General features: G+C 37.6%; 1 protein-coding gene and 1 long non-coding RNA gene across 2 annotated transcripts in view; one reads left to right on the top strand and one right to left on the bottom strand.

Moving 5' to 3' along the window:
• Window positions 1-626: 626 nt before the first annotated feature.
• LOC146545830 (uncharacterized) lies at window positions 627-15,107 on the bottom strand. Its single transcript, XR_014881132.1, has 3 exons — window positions 12,656-15,107; window positions 4,183-4,238; window positions 627-3,496 (listed from the first exon to the last, which is right to left on the bottom strand). It is a non-coding gene; the product is annotated as an uncharacterized LOC146545830 (long non-coding RNA).
• The window catches only part of TYR (tyrosinase), a 47,764-nt gene continuing 45,856 nt past the window's right edge, over window positions 13,861-15,768 (top strand). The window contains exon 1 of the mRNA XM_003203534.5: window positions 13,861-14,703. Within this exon, the coding sequence (XP_003203582.1) occupies window positions 13,861-14,703 (843 nt within the window). The remainder of the gene's footprint in view (window positions 14,704-15,768) is intronic.

The following is a 15,768-nucleotide window of genomic DNA, read 5'->3' as shown; positions in this document are numbered from 1 at the left end:
GCTGATCAAATAAATCGCATCTGGAGCTATTTGGGAAGTCTTGGGCTATCCCATCAGTTGTCTGGCTGTCTTTACAGAAAGCATCAGACAATTTGGTGGCATATTCTCCCAGCCCGCTTCACTTGAAGTTGATCGAACATCTCCATTCCAGGAATTGAACTAAATCCTTACCTCACTCATAACATTTCCATGAAGTCACTACATACAGGTATCTAAATTCATGCATCTTACCTCCCCAAAGAAACAGCATCTTCCAGATGCGACCTATTGCTTTTCATGATGTCACACAAATAGTTTATATTCTAAAAACAAACATTACAAGAAAATGTCAAAATAAAGCTGTTCTAAATTGAAATTTAGCAATTGATGAAATATTTTGCATGACTTTTCTTGTGTGTTTGTTTGCTTGTTTTGAAGCCAGATTGTGTAACTTCAAATATTTGAACAGATCTTTAAAAGAAACAAATTTATTTTTTGAATTGATAAATTTAGATTTGGTCACTCCATACCAAAATCAACTTCAGTTTCAATACACTGAAAAACATAAGAAGAAATTGAGACAGATCAAGATACATCTTGGGTATTTTTAATAAAACATGCAGACTTTTCATTTTCAAATGGCATTATAGGCAACCTTTCAATAAACAAAATATAACAAAGTGATTAAATTTTTTAGATAAATCATGTGTTTAGTGTACTTTTGGTTTGGAATTATTGTGAGAAAATTAATTATATTTCCTTTTTCTTTTGAACTATGGTGATTTTTGTTTTGCAAGGATTTATTGAAGAAAACAATAACTATTAATTACAGTTATCCTCCAAGAAGAAGGATCCTCAGTCTTCTCTATTGCTATATTTTTAGCCTGCTTTTCCTTTCCTCATTTTAATTGGGTTCAAAAATTCTTCCTCTATCCCCACACAATATGTGCAGTAGGACTAAGCAAGCTGAAAATGTAATAGTTCCAGGTTTTAAAAAGTGGTAATACAGCTATTTATTCCGTTTCCTACCTTACCAAGATTTATACAGCAACTAAAAAATCATTGCTCAAAAATCCTGATTTCTCTGTGTTTCCATGAACATGACTTTTTTTTTAAATAAATGATGGCTAGGCATAATTTTTCATGATTTGATTAATGAAAAGTACCTTTTTTCTTAAGCAATCAGTCCTTACTCTCCAGCTTCACTACCAAAAATAGATACGGAGCTCTTACACCTATAGATACCATGACCAGGCTTTTTTTTTTTATAAGAAAACTTCTTTAGTATGAGTTCTCAGCAACTGGAAAAATATTTTGGTAAATAAAAGATTTAAAACATACAGTCACCTGAATCATTAAAAGAAACAAACCCTCTGGAAGACTACATTTTATTGATTTATTTTCCAAGTTTCTCAGGACTTTTTCTTCATCTTCAGCAACTGTTTTTTTTTTTAAGTGTTTTTAAAAAAACACTTTCTGTGGGGAAATAATTGGTTTGTTAAAGATTTTCCTGAGTGTGTATCTACTACTAAATGACAAAGTACACAGTATGGTAATGTTTAACTATATATACCCATATGCAAATGTACATGGGCTGCAGACTCCCTTTACAGTAAATAGAAAGAAACATGTACTTATAGCATGCAAAATATATCATTGCAAAATAGACGTCTGAAAAAGTTGCACAGATTACAACTAAAATTGTCCTTTTCCCACCACTGATTATGAAAATGTGGAGAAATATAAGCGGATGTGTACTACTATAGTGACATATTTACTCGTTAGTTTGTGAAAATGAAAAAGATTATAGCAAATAAATACCTAAAATAATGGCCATTAAATATTATTAACTTTTTTTTTTTTTTTAAATGCTGTTTATACAAAGGATAAGGAAGCTGACTAATTAAACTGATACACTGGAAGAGGATTCCAATAGAATTCAGCCTGAAAACCTTCAGCTGTTGTTCTCTGTAAGGAAAAGAATTGAAATGAATCCAGGCATGAATTTCAGCTTGGCACTCTCTGAGATATCCTCTTTGTTGTTTCCAAAGTCGTTGCATTCTGAAGTCATCATATCTATGGACTTCTTCAGTCAAAATTGGATATCTTATTCTAAATTATTCTAATTTATATCCTTTGTAATAATCTTTCAGAAAAACACACTTTGTGACATCTATTTGCTTATACATGTTAAGGGTTTTTTTTTTTCTGTTTGCAGAAAATATATTGTTCCATGTTAGAAGGAAAGACTACCTATTTCTTAATAATGTTTGTATTTCAAAAGAATCTCTTGAAACAAAATAAAGATTACAGAATGAACTGATACCACAAAAATCTATTGCCTCTGATTTGCCAATACTTAGAAATATATAGGCAACACAACTTGAATTTTAAAGTGAGAACATTTATCTAGACATTATAGAGATGATTTCTATAAAACCGATGTAAACTTCATGATTCTTACAGTTCCCTTCCAATTCGGGATATTCTGGGATTCCATGATTCCAAACTGATCAGTACAGACAAAAAAAAAATGCATAGACAAGTTAATTTTTGTCATAAATGTCTTGGGAAATCAATCAGCAACTCATTCAGTTTTTATTTCTGTTACATTTAAGAAACGGTAAATGTTTCAGTGAAGCTGAATGCAAAACAGTGACACAGTGGTGGGCAGCACACGGCATTTTGTTGGGATTAAGGACTGCCCAGAGTTATTCTAGTAAAGTAATGCATGGTTAAAAACAAGCGTAAGTGCAAGGTTAGAATCACTACTGTATCTCACCCAGCTTCAGATGTTTGTGTCTGAGCTGGGCACTTCCTGTTTTCTTTCTGTTAATGGGAAGAAATTGGCACCTCCAGAAAGTGATTCAATCCTGGTCATATCTTTGACGTGAAATGACCATACTTATGAGATGCTGGCATTTCTTCTGAAGGATGCCCAGGGTGACTCGATCAGGTTTGAGCAGCTGAAATTCAGGCAAATGGATTCCACTTGAAGTTGTATTCATATATATTTACTTATTTACTGTATCTGTGCATGTGATATGTACAGTTTTGCTATTGACATGAAGGAGAGAAGCAAGTATCCAAGAATTTTTCAGCTGAGTCAATATCTGCATGTTAAGACTTAAAAGAGACTAAGACTTACATAAAAGAATAAATAAAGAAGTAATTACTCAACATAGAATTGACTTGAATAGAAACTTGAATATTTAAGATAAAGAATGTGGTGTAGGAGGCATCTTAGCAAATTTTATATGTCTATAATGTAGATATTGTACAACTAAATTACATGAGATCCCACAATAATAAATGAAAAAGAGTAAGTACTACATCTATTTGATGTTAGCTATCTCAAATGCTTTAGGTTGAGGTAATTTACATTCTAAAATTTTGTTTGTTAATTCTTTGTAATGTACTTATTGTTCGTTTCTCTACAATTTCTCCAACATAAAAAAGAGGCTTTGTGTGGCCTTCGAACAAGTTGCTTCAGCTCTCTTGACTTCAGTTTCTTTACCTGTAAATGAAGGCAAAACATCTAATTATTACAGCATACCAATACATAAAACACATATACACTTATTAGCCATTTACAGTTCTCATGGTGATATAAAGCATTCAAAGCACATACAGAAATGTGTTGATCACACCAAACTGAATGCATACAAGGGCAGTCAGAAAAGTGGCATGTCAGAGGATTGTTTTGGTGATTTTTAGTTTTTCCTCATCCTGCCCAAGTAAATGAGTCTATTGATAATTTAGCTAATAAAAATTTTGGCCAACAAAGAAATAATTTGGGGTAACAAGTGTTAGGGGAAGGGAAGGGAAGGGAAGGGAAGGGAAGGGAAGGGAAGGGAAGGGAAAGGGAAGGGAAGGGAAGGGAAGGGAAGGGAAGGGAAGGGAAGGGAAGGGAAGGGAAGGGAAGGGAAGGGAAGGGAAGGGAAGGGAAGGGAAGGGAAGGGAAGGGAAGGGAAGAGAAGGGAAGGGAAGGGAAAGGAAGGGAAAGATTTGCCCCTGTAGTCCTCTAATAACCCATATTACAAAGCCTAAATACAGTCACATTCACATTACAATGCTAAATACAGTCACAGAGCTGACATGCTTTTTTGAGTAGCTAAATTCTATCCACTAATCTGCTAACATGCAAGTTATGTGAGCAATAAAAAAATCAGCAAAGAAAACATAATCCATAAAAGTAATTACCCTGCAAAACAACAGTCGTTCTGAATAGCAAGGCTGAAGTCTGATGTTTTCAAGCACTGAAAGAGAGAAAAGGAGCTTTCCCCAGTGCAACAAAGACATTTCCCAAAAGTAGAGCAGAACTAATGCTTACTTCTAGCTCTGGGAGAACCCAAAATATCAGACTTAGGAAACCTGAGCCATCACTCCAAACAGAAAAGATAGAGGAAAATGTTCTTAGGGATTTCTGAGCTTTATATGTTTTCCATGGTGGAATCTTATATCAGCTCAAGACAGAGTTTGCTTTTAAGCAGGGTATGCAAAATGGTCATTACAAAATATTCATATATAGAGCCTTCAAGAAGTAATTTGTACAAAGGGTTTGAAGCCCAATCTCTTTTCACTGCTGTTTGCTTACTGGTTGTTAGGGAGTGGTGTTAGGATTAGCCAGATGCACATTCTTAGTACCTTTCATGCTGTAGCCCCACATACAGTACTTTTCTCATCGCTCCTCAGTAATGAAGCTGATTGTTTATGCAGGTAGACACATACATGACATTGCCTGGCAGTATCCACATGAAAAAAGTCCTAACTAACAACAACAGTAATTGTATTTTTGTCTTTTTTGATTGGAAGTCCAAACTCAACATAAATTTGATTGAATTTAATACCAGATCACACTAAAATTTGCTAACGTTTGAAGATTTTCTTCTAGCAGAACCTTTATGGTATCTGACACTGAATTTATTTAAAAAATGTAGCAATTCACCGCTGGAGTGCCAGCCCAAATGTCTCCAAATGCCCAGCTATAACTCTATAGTTTCACAATTATTGAAATAATACTCTTTTGTCATACCCACCATAGTATGCCAGCATTTTTACCTAACTAGAACACACACACTAGACACTCAGATAAAAACATTATGTCTATTGCATTTGAAAACAGGGAAATGGCAAAAAGATCCTGGCTAGAAGCATAAAATTGTTGATGTTTTTATATATTCTTGTAAAGATGTAAGGAATGGTAAAAGTCTCTTTAGAAAGACACTCTGAAGTCTGTTTCTCCCACCTTCCCAGTGATCTGCCAAATCACTGCTCTCAGAGCTCAGTCAGTCCTTCACAATTACTGAAATTGGCCTTGTCCATCAAGACTTTTGACGATCATGAAGAACTTGCCTTTTCCACAAAACCATACTTTGACAAATAGACCTTAATGCTAAGGCTCTCACATACAACTAATCACAAGGTTAATTTAAACATTCTGGATACAAAAGCCTCTTATACTAGAAATACTGAACATATTTCTTCTTAAACAAACTTGTGCAGTTTGCCTTAGTATGGCTTAGTTTGGCTTAGTGGTACTCTGCACCACTGATGCATCACTTCCCAAACTATTTACTTTTGGTGTTTTCTACGTGGATGTTCTCTGGCTTGATAAGAATAAAGGACTTTCAAGAACATACATTTCTTCCAAGTTTCTTTCTAGGAACATGAAGTCTCCCAGGACCTGTGAGTGGTGCAGAGTTGTTTACTACATGAGTGTGATTCACCTGAAAGTAATCTGTTTTGTTGGCCACAAAATTTCTTTCTTTAATACCATTCTTTATTTTTTGTTGTTGTTGTTTTTTGTTGTTTTTTTGTTGTTGTTGTTTCATTTGAAAAGTTGTAAGCATTTTTTTCATTTGAAAAATAAAGCCAAAATCTTTATGTATTAATTACTCCAAGATCTTTGCTGTAGAATATGAAGGAGATGCATATGTATTTGTCATGTTGTAATATGTATTTTAGTGGTTGCAGAGTCTCCACCTTGGAGATCTTCGAAAGCTGGCATAGTCCTTGGCAACTTGCTCTGAGTGTTCCTGCTAGATGGACCAAGAGGTCCCTTCCAATCTCAGCCATTCTCTGATTCTATAATTCTAGGTGATATTTGTGCTTCTCTGCAGTAGAGACCTCAATCAGGGTGGAGAAATATGTTCTAAACATACTACAGGCCTCAGTGGAGAAAAATTTAAGCTGTTTTTGTTTTAAAAGTGGTCAAACAGAAGAATTGTGTTGTGCACTGTCTTCTTCTCACAATAGGCCATGGCAGATGCACAGTGGGTCTGGAAACAGAACAAGCCTGAAGAAACATTTCTCTGGATTGATCTTCCATCCTCAGAAAATTCAAAGACTTCTGATGTTAGAGATGGTGTCTTTGCACTTGCCTTGATAAGTCTTTCTTCCTGAATTTGTCTCATCAGTTTTAGAGTGTATGAAAATTTTCATCAGCAAAGAATGTGACGGAATAACTAAGATTTACATAAAGAAAAATCACTTTTATCATGTTTTTTACATACTACATCCTAATAGCAAAGAATAAGGAGAAATCTGATAAATCATTCCCAGTTCACCTTCTCTTTTTAACTCACAACTATCAGAATCACATTATACTACTTTGGAAGGATTTTTTTTTTTTCATTTTCCCAGATGCCTAATGTCTTACCAAGACATTTTGTTCTTTATTCAGCAAGTTTGAACATGAGAAACTGCTATTTGCATTGAAGTGAAATTGAATGTCAAGGTCTTATTTATATATTTATTTAACTGTGGATTAATTAGTGAAGTTCTACAGAGAAAGTCAAATTCAGTACAATTTGATTCTTCATTAGTGATTATTTGGACAGGGGGTAAAAATCAGAGACTACAGCTTATATTCGAGTCTTTTGTGTAGCTGGGCCTTTGAGTATTGTCAGAGAGTTGTGGAAGGTTAATAAGATTTTTTGAATTCTAAACAATGTGTGTCTTTTCACCTTATCTTCCGTATACTGTAGAGAGGTTTAAATTAATAGAAATGTGACCAGAGCTATTATAATTGTCTGCTTTATTGTCTGCATTATCTCTCTGCAGTGATCTGGGGCTGAAGAACCATACCATCTTCTCTGCTCTGCAGGACAGGGAAAGCAGAGTGGGGTTTTCACCTGCAGACTGGTAGGACAGCTCGTTCTTGCCCATTGCAGTACAGGGGTCCCCATCTTGAAAATCTTACAGTAATAAGCAGATGCACAGGGAGCAGGCTGGGAGGTTAGGGAATATTCGTTTTCCACAGCTTCTCACGTGGTGGCTTTTGTTTCCATGTCTACTGCAAATTGTAGTCTCAGTCAGCACTGTTCTATCTGATCTGCTCCTTCCAACAGAACTACAGACGTAAGGGTGCTTCAGGCAAAGCAAAAGTTGTGGACTTTCAGAACTCAATAAAAATAAAAACTTGCGATTTTTAGGAGCTTTCTGAAATAGCTGAAGGTCTACTCAGCCCAGCTGCTCTTGAAGCCCAAAGGAGATAAAGCTTACCTCAGGTTAAGGTAGGATTGAAAGGGAAAAGCCTTGTAACAAATGAGATTAATTTCTTCTGTATGCATTTTCTCCACTAGAACTAGTCACATTTAATCACATTTATAGAGCTTTTTCATTTTAAAAGCTATTATGTATTTCATATGTATTTTATATGAAAAAGTCCACTGTCTGTTCCCATCTGAAAAGTATTGATTTACATTGGCAGATTTGTGGAACACACTAAAATAGCTGTAACATTTTCCTCACTGTTCTAAATATTGAAAGAAACTTTTTTTTATTAGTCTGTTAAAGGGACAAATTTATAAATAAAATAAAATGTACTTGAACAAAGAGAAAAATATGCGTATGACATACTTAACTGATGCATAGGTCCCCCTGCTATTGGCAAGGAAAGGCCAGGCTTCACGAAACTCCACCTGAGCTCAGCTCAAGAGCTTATATCAATGACTGAGTCTCAGAAGGTCCCATCTGGTTTGTACAAACATACTTGTCCTGGCTGATTCACTCCTTCCTTTTTCAAATGTAGTTTTTGACACTGCGAAGCCATCCTTGCTTTACCACTAGAAGCAGCTCAGACCTGCTTTGTGCTCTTGCTTTTTTTAATATACTATTTGATGTCCTGTTTCCCAAAACACAAGCTCACACAAAAACATATAGGAGCTTTCATTACTCTCCTGTGTCTCCATAGAGCTGGATAAATGGAACAGAACAGGTCTATGAGAAGGATGTGAAGGCATTCAGGAATGGAGGAACACTTATCAGACACAGCTGCTTCTGAAGAGGAGCTACCAAAGTGGGCGACCCCAGAGGAAGGTTCCCCCAAGCCAACCTGCTGACGTAAGATTATCAGAGGTTAGTGGAAAAAAGAAAACTATACATTCATTTAAAAACTAAGATTGTGCAGCTGCTATCAACACAGCAGGGGGTATGAGGAGTAAGGATGCAGGTTGACAACATGGGTGAATTAGTCTAAGCACCCTAAGAGAGACCAATGACTGGCCTTGTTTCTCCTCAAGCTTTTTCTACCGCTAGTTTTGCATGAGCTGGAGTGCTTGTCTGACCCCTCAGAAAGACAAATCCCCTTGGAAAATAAGCAGAATGTGGATAGTTTTTCATGAGACTGCTGAAAAACTTTCTGTTCTTTCAGCACCAGTGAGCTGCTAGATGAAACAGGGAATTCCTGAACCAATATGCTATTATCCACCCAGTTAAATCTAGGCACTAGTATTCTATCAAGATGAAAAGCATGTATGTAGTAAAAAATTGTGACATTTTCCTCTAAAAGGCATTCACTCACCAAAATTTCCACTCTGCTCCAGAAAACCAGAACCCCAGCAGTCTTTCAGCAAAGAGCCAAAAGCAGAAGTGAAGCATAAGCAGAGCGGAACAAAATTATAGAAAGTATTGCTTCAGCATCCCCTTTAGCTGCTGTCTTGTCATCAAGACTGATGGGCATCAGATAATATCAGATATTATAGAATCCTAAAACCACACCAGGTTTTGTGTAGCCTGCAGCAAAGATCTAAATAGTACAGATCAATACATTAATTGCCTTGCTTTGGATGGCAGACCTCTTATTCCTTTTATCATATTCCTACACATTGGCTCTAATTTCCACTCAGTGTTTTCAGACCAATGGCTGGTGTGCACAGCTCCCAGTGTCCAATCAGTGGCCACATTGTTCATTGCATGGAAGTTCATTGTAAGAGAGTTTGACTAGATAATCTTTACAGGTCCCTTTCAACTCAAACAATTCTATTATTATATGATTCTGAAATAAAAACACTGACTGATGATGTTAAAATGGGGAGATTAACTTCATGTCAGCAGGCTTTGTAACCAGTGAGATATCCTCTGTCCACATCTTTCTGTTTCTGTTAGAACATGAACATGCATATCTCATCTTTGCATATAGTATAAAAGCAACAACATCTGTAACACCGGCTCAGCATTCTCTGAGCAATTCATCAATGCTGAGACTAGGGATTCAAGCATGGAGCAGGTTAATGCTGTGATCAGTAAGGGGGCTGATTCAATAATGCAGTGATTGCTCTTGGTAAAATTATGCCATAACATAATTTTAGCCTAGGAAGCCAATTACATACATTAATTTTTCTGCAAGGGCTCAGGGCTAAGGCTGGCACAGAGTGGCTTCGACTTGCTGCACATGCCAAGCTTAATCGAACTTTGTCCTCACTGAATATCAGATTAGGGGCCGACATCCCACTCATGACTGAATTCACCTGTGGGTATATCCATCATATCATCAGCTGTGCTGAGAGGATATTAGGTATGCTGCTCCTGAGTTAAAAGTTGATTACTTATCAACTCAGGGCTCAGAATCATTTTTCAGCCTGAGGCCATGCTCCTTTCATACATCTAAATGGGTGTTTAAGTCTTATTTCCAGATATCATACCAAAAAAGGTGTGGGGGTATTTATCTTCAGCTAAAAAGCATGTGGGAACTCCTACTCTGCTTCTCAATAAAGAGCCAAATCCTTACATTCTAATCAGAAATGTGTTTCTGAGGACAAAAAATTAATTATAGATTGAAAGTGAATATTTTCCTTTTCCTTGCATAAACTTTGAATACTTGGCTTTTTCATGGTTCTCACTGCTAGATAGGACTCTTCATGGTCGTACCTATGACATGCTCAAATATCACCATTCTGCTTCCATCACTGTTCTCCCTCTGCTGGGGGCCAGGCGCCAGATTTGGCTCATGGTTAAGCCACCAAAAATACTGCTAGCTCCATCTGGAACTTGGGATGTGGAAAGGGAAGAAAAACCAACGCTTAGTCCTTCAGCTACATGAAATACAAGTTCAGCAGGAGCTCGGACAAATGTCTGAAACACAGTGCCTTGTGTAGTGCATAAAGATGCTGATGCTAAACAACAGCAAGGAGTGAGTAGGGATCAGAGAGCATAATTTAAGCCTACTGGTTTGTTGAGTTGAATTTCCTGCCTGGAGAATAGCCTATCTTTCCTTACATTTGTCAGTGCTCTTTCATTGTCAAAAGGTCCTTGTACTCATCCATCTCAAATAGCCATGTATCATTTTTCTATTTTTCTCTATACTTAATTTTTTCTCTCCATTAAGACTGGGCAGCATGAATTCTCTCTCTGTTTATCCAGCTTTTGTTTCTAAATGATTTTATACTTGGCTTTTAAAATAATTTCAATTAAAAGCACATTTTGATTTTCCCAAATTTTTCTCTGCTTAACATAGACAATTAAATCTCTAAAAAAACCACAGAATTCCTAAAAATTATTAAGAAATTATACTGAGACGCACTATCTTCACAATATCATCCAGTTTAAAAAACTGAAGTTTAAAAAACCCATTAATATTACCTGAAAGTTTGATTGCTTCATTCATTTAATTTCTTCAGCAGTCTAAAATTGAAATTTCCAGTAATATCTCCTAAATGTGAGTTAACTCTGGTCAAGAGCTATTTTTGCACTATTTGTAATTTTATTTGTTCTTTTTCCTTTGCTCATAATTACATCAGAAAATCATGAGTACTGTCCATGTAAACAATTTGGTTTAGCAATTGCAATGATACTGAAAAACTAATCCTAAAACCACAAGAAAAATAGCATCTGTATGTCAGGAAGGTATCTCACTATTCTGTATCTGTGATGGTTTTCTTATTCTGTAATTACTGACAACTCTACAAAGTACTCCAGAATTTTGTAATGAAAGCACATCTTAGGTCTTAAGTATCGTTGTATTACTCTGCTACACTGAAATCAATCCTTCAAGTGACCCAGTTGCAAATTTTTGTGTGGAGTTAAAATTCAGAGCCCCATGCTAGATTGTTCGTGGAGGTTTCCTCTACAGGATCCAAATTTAATGTGATTCATGGTCATTTTTATTCTAGAATCAGATAAACCTGGATAGGGCCACCAAATTGCAGTATGTTTTTGGATATGGGAAGTGGTCTGCTCCAACCATACTGATCTTGTGGAAAACCTAGCATTTGTCAGCCTTGAATAAAAAAGTCTTGACTCATTCTCAGATGTTGGGACTCATACGTGAGAATGAGGTTTCAGTGCATTCAGCATGATGATGTTAATCCACTGGCAAAATTCAAAACAGAGTTCTCAGTCTAAAGTCTAACTTCAGCTTATACACAAACTTCAGTTAAAAATAAATCATGGTTCTATTAGATTTCTGTCAGAAGTATGGGTTGAATGTTGGGTGGTCATTTGTGCAGCCAGGAGTTGTACTCAATGACTAGCGTGGGTCCCTTCCAGCTCAAATATTCTAGAATTCTATGATGATGGGCTGAAGGAAGGGAAAGTCTTATTAATGACAAGAATTTGGCCTGGATGCAGCACATCAGGTGTGACTATCATGTTTGGGTGATTCAGTCATGCAGGGGAATAGGAACATGTATTGTCTTACTTATGGTTGTTTATAGATGGAAAGGTTGATTTTCCAATACTATCTGAATCACTGACAGTTAATTAAAGGAAGCCTCTGTTCATTGGTAGGTCAAGAGGGGTGACATATGCTTCTCATCAGTCACATTTCTCATTCAGAGTTTCTCATTCATATAGTTTCACAGAAGATTCTTCTGCTAATCAGCTGCTTCAGAAATGTGTCATATGACAAACGTCAAGACTTGTATTCTTATTTTAACGTTGAACATAAAATCTCCACTGAATATGAACAAAAGATATTGAATGTGTTTTTGTGTATAGCTGTCTGCTTAAATATATATGTAAGTGCTATTCTGGTTCGCTCTGAGGCTTTGCCTCAAGCCTTTCTTAATCCCCACAGCTTTTCATTGAACATTAGAAAATACATATCGTTATCCTCTGAGATGGCTTTCTTCTCATGTGTAGCAATTTTCACTAGCCTCCACAGGAGGAACACTAAATGAAATAGATTGCAAAGGTTTCCCAAACAGCCAGGAAGAAAGAAAATAAAATAAATCAAACAAGCAGCATTTCTGTGATGAAATCTGTTTTACAAGCCCAGCATAGGAACATGGAGAACCAGACAAACAGTAAGCATCAGCCTGTGGTTAGAACTATTTTTGAAAATACAACTTCTACCCTTGCTCTTTCTGCTCCAAGAGCCCCCATCACAGGCACCGGCACTCAGAAATAATCTCCCTGAATATCTGAGGCATAGAAGCCAGCAGGATTAAAGCACCTCGTGCTCCTCAGCACGGTCATGTGATGACCTGCTGATCCCAACAAAAGGCATCGTTTCCCAGAGAGATCTCACTTAGTTTCCTAGGTGTTGTTCCTGCCTTCCTGAGGTGCTCTGTAGTCATTATTCCTGTAGGAAAAAAAAAAAAAAAAAAAAGAGATTAAAGCAACTGCAATAATGACAACAAAATTCCTGCAGTTTTAGTAGTAACAATGATAGCTAACGAAAACTGCATAATTTAAGTGCAATTTGCCTACAAGTAAACCAACAGCTGTCCCTGCTTCAAGGGATAATTTCAAAGTAGGTATAACTTCTAACAGTTTTCATATAGCTCCGCTATTGCAGATCAGGCTTTCTTAGAAGAAGAAAAAGGAGTGAGTTGTCTGGAGTGATGTACTGAGCAAAGCACATAGATTTGGTGCTTCTTGATGGGAGAAAGACAGAAGCCAAGGTTTGGTTTCCAGGTCCTGCTAAAAATTCTGTTGTCAAGTCTGATACCAAACTGCGTACATTCCGGAAAAACTGAAGAGATTTGGGTGCAGATTTTGGCATGGAGTTATCTATTTAAATGCTAGACATAACAGAGGAATGAACATTATTTTTTCTTGACAATTTTTCACTTCATAGAGTTACTTTGCCATATGCTGGTCTGGGAAAGTCAGCTGAAGCTGAAATATAAAAAATGACCAACCCAAATAATTTATCATGCCCCCATCCTATCTGCACACTAATAGTCATTTTCCCTTTTTTTTGTTCACTGTCCTTATTTAACTGATCATATTTTCTGGATCTTTTTTCAAACAATAATTTACACAAAAGCATATTATCAAACAATGTTGCCTAACAGCCAACTGTTGCTCCTCTGTCCAGATTTTAATCTTACATCTTCTGCAATTGCAACAAGAAAGCAATCATGTGCTAGGCAGAAGATTAAACTTTGCAATAATTGCCTTCATTTTGAAACCTTTAGGGGGTGGGGAAAAAAGTCTGTTGGCTTTCATCCACAACATGTGATAGTCAGATTAATCACAGAAGTGTATTCTGCATGTAAATGCATCCAGGGTAGGAATGGGGAAGGTCACAGCAGGGCGCACAGTAGCAGAAGTCAGTGGTGAAGCATTCCCAGTTGGGTGGAGAACTTTCTTTCACACTCAGGTCATTGGAACAGTCAGAGAGAACTCTCCATGCACTGAAGCATAACGCTGATGCTCTCCTGCCGCTCTGTGAGGATGTCTCTGTTTGCCATGTGCTTACTGCTGGCCATCCTTCAGCCGTCCGCTGGGCAGTTCCCCAGAGTCTGTGCGAACACACAAAGCTTGCTGAGGAAGGAGTGCTGTCCTCCCTGGGATGGCGATGGGTCCCCTTGCGGGGAGCGTTCCAACAGAGGAACCTGCCAGCGCATCCTTCTCTCTCAGGCTCCTCTGGGACCACAGTTCCCTTTCTCAGGAGTGGATGACAGAGAGGATTGGCCTTCTGTGTTTTACAACCGGACATGCAGATGCAGAGGCAATTTCATGGGGTTCAACTGTGGGGAGTGCAAGTTTGGCTTCTCGGGACAAAACTGCACTGAAAGGCGACTCAGAACGAGAAGAAACATCTTCCAGCTCACCGTCAGTGAGAAGGACAAGTTCCTTGCCTACCTTAACCTAGCAAAGAATATCCCTAGCAAGGACTATGTCATTGCTACTGGCACATACGCTCAGATGAACAACGGCTCCAATCCCATGTTCAGAAATATCAACGTGTATGATCTCTTCGTCTGGATGCATTATTATGCCTCTCGAGACACACTTTTAGGTGGCTCCAATGTGTGGAGGGACATTGATTTTGCCCATGAAGCTCCTGGTTTTCTGCCTTGGCATCGTGCTTTTCTGCTGCTGTGGGAACGTGAGATACAGAAGATAACAGGTGATGAGAACTTCACCATCCCCTACTGGGACTGGCGAGATGCAGAGGACTGTGTGATCTGCACTAATGAATACATGGGTGGCCAACACCCCACCAACCCTAATTTACTCAGCCCAGCATCATTTTTCTCCTCGTGGCAGGTAAGGACAGGCAAAGGGATGAAGGTAAGGGGAGGGCAAGAGGAAAGGGCAGAACCAGGGAAAGGGAAAAGCTGATCAAGCTCAAACTATCCAACCTGACTTCAGGTACTTAAGTGAGGTGCAGAATCTGGAGAGAAAGTAAACTGCTTTCCAGATTTTACGTGGATCTTCATTTAGAGTATTCATTCATTTCTCTATCCTGCTTTGACTGTAGCACATAGTTTCATTATGAATAAAAGTCAGTCTAGAGGGAGGAAAGTCATGCTTTTGTTTCCAGGCACGAGCTTTAACAGACTGAACAGGCTTGTGTGTGCTGGAGCAGCCAGATGAGTTAAAGAAATGTAGCTAGCAAGCAATCACTGCAAAATGGTTGGTGACTGAATGAAGTAAACGGTTCTAAGAAGATCTACTCCTCTCTGTGACTTTCTACATCAAGAGTTAAAACTATCCAATTAGTCTTGTCTGCTTTCAACATAAATAAGCAAATAAATAAGTAAATAATCCTGAGAGCGTGGAAGAAACATCTGTGCTGTTCACCTCAGTAGCTCAAAAGAAAAATAAGAAGTGATCTTTGTTGCTCAAAGGAAATAAGTAAGTTCAATAGCTATCCCTTCCACTTACAAACACTGTGAGTTAGTTTGTAAGCCAAGATTACATACGTACTTAGGTGATACAGTCTCATATAGTCAAACTATACTGTGCTGTTCTAACACTGAGAGCTTCTAGAGTTTATTTGGCTCTTGCTCATTATTATCACAGTGCCTAAAATACAGTGGCAGAGGTCTATTGGCTTCTACAGACATACTCCATCATGACAATAACAACAGTCCCTTCTGGCACTGAAATCTATGATTATGTTGGTGTAAATCTAGCTCTGTTCTATTTATTTCTGTACCAACAACCCAAATGAAGATTGAGCAGTGTTAGTGATTTAATGGGAAGTGAAAGAGATACAAGCCAGCAGCTCACTGATATTCTGGCCTTACAAAACAACAACTAACTGGGTTACTGGGCTGGTTTTGTGTATTTAATCTTGACTTGTGCCCTCTGAATAATGTAGTCTAT

The sequence above is a fragment of the Meleagris gallopavo genome, chromosome 1 (assembly GCF_905368555.1).
Source record: "Meleagris gallopavo chromosome 1, MGAL_WU_HG_1.1, whole genome shotgun sequence".
Taxonomy (NCBI): Eukaryota; Metazoa; Chordata; class Aves; order Galliformes; family Phasianidae; genus Meleagris; species Meleagris gallopavo.
The sequence above is the reverse complement of the archived record's forward strand: the minus strand, read 5'-3'. Positions and strand labels throughout refer to the sequence as shown.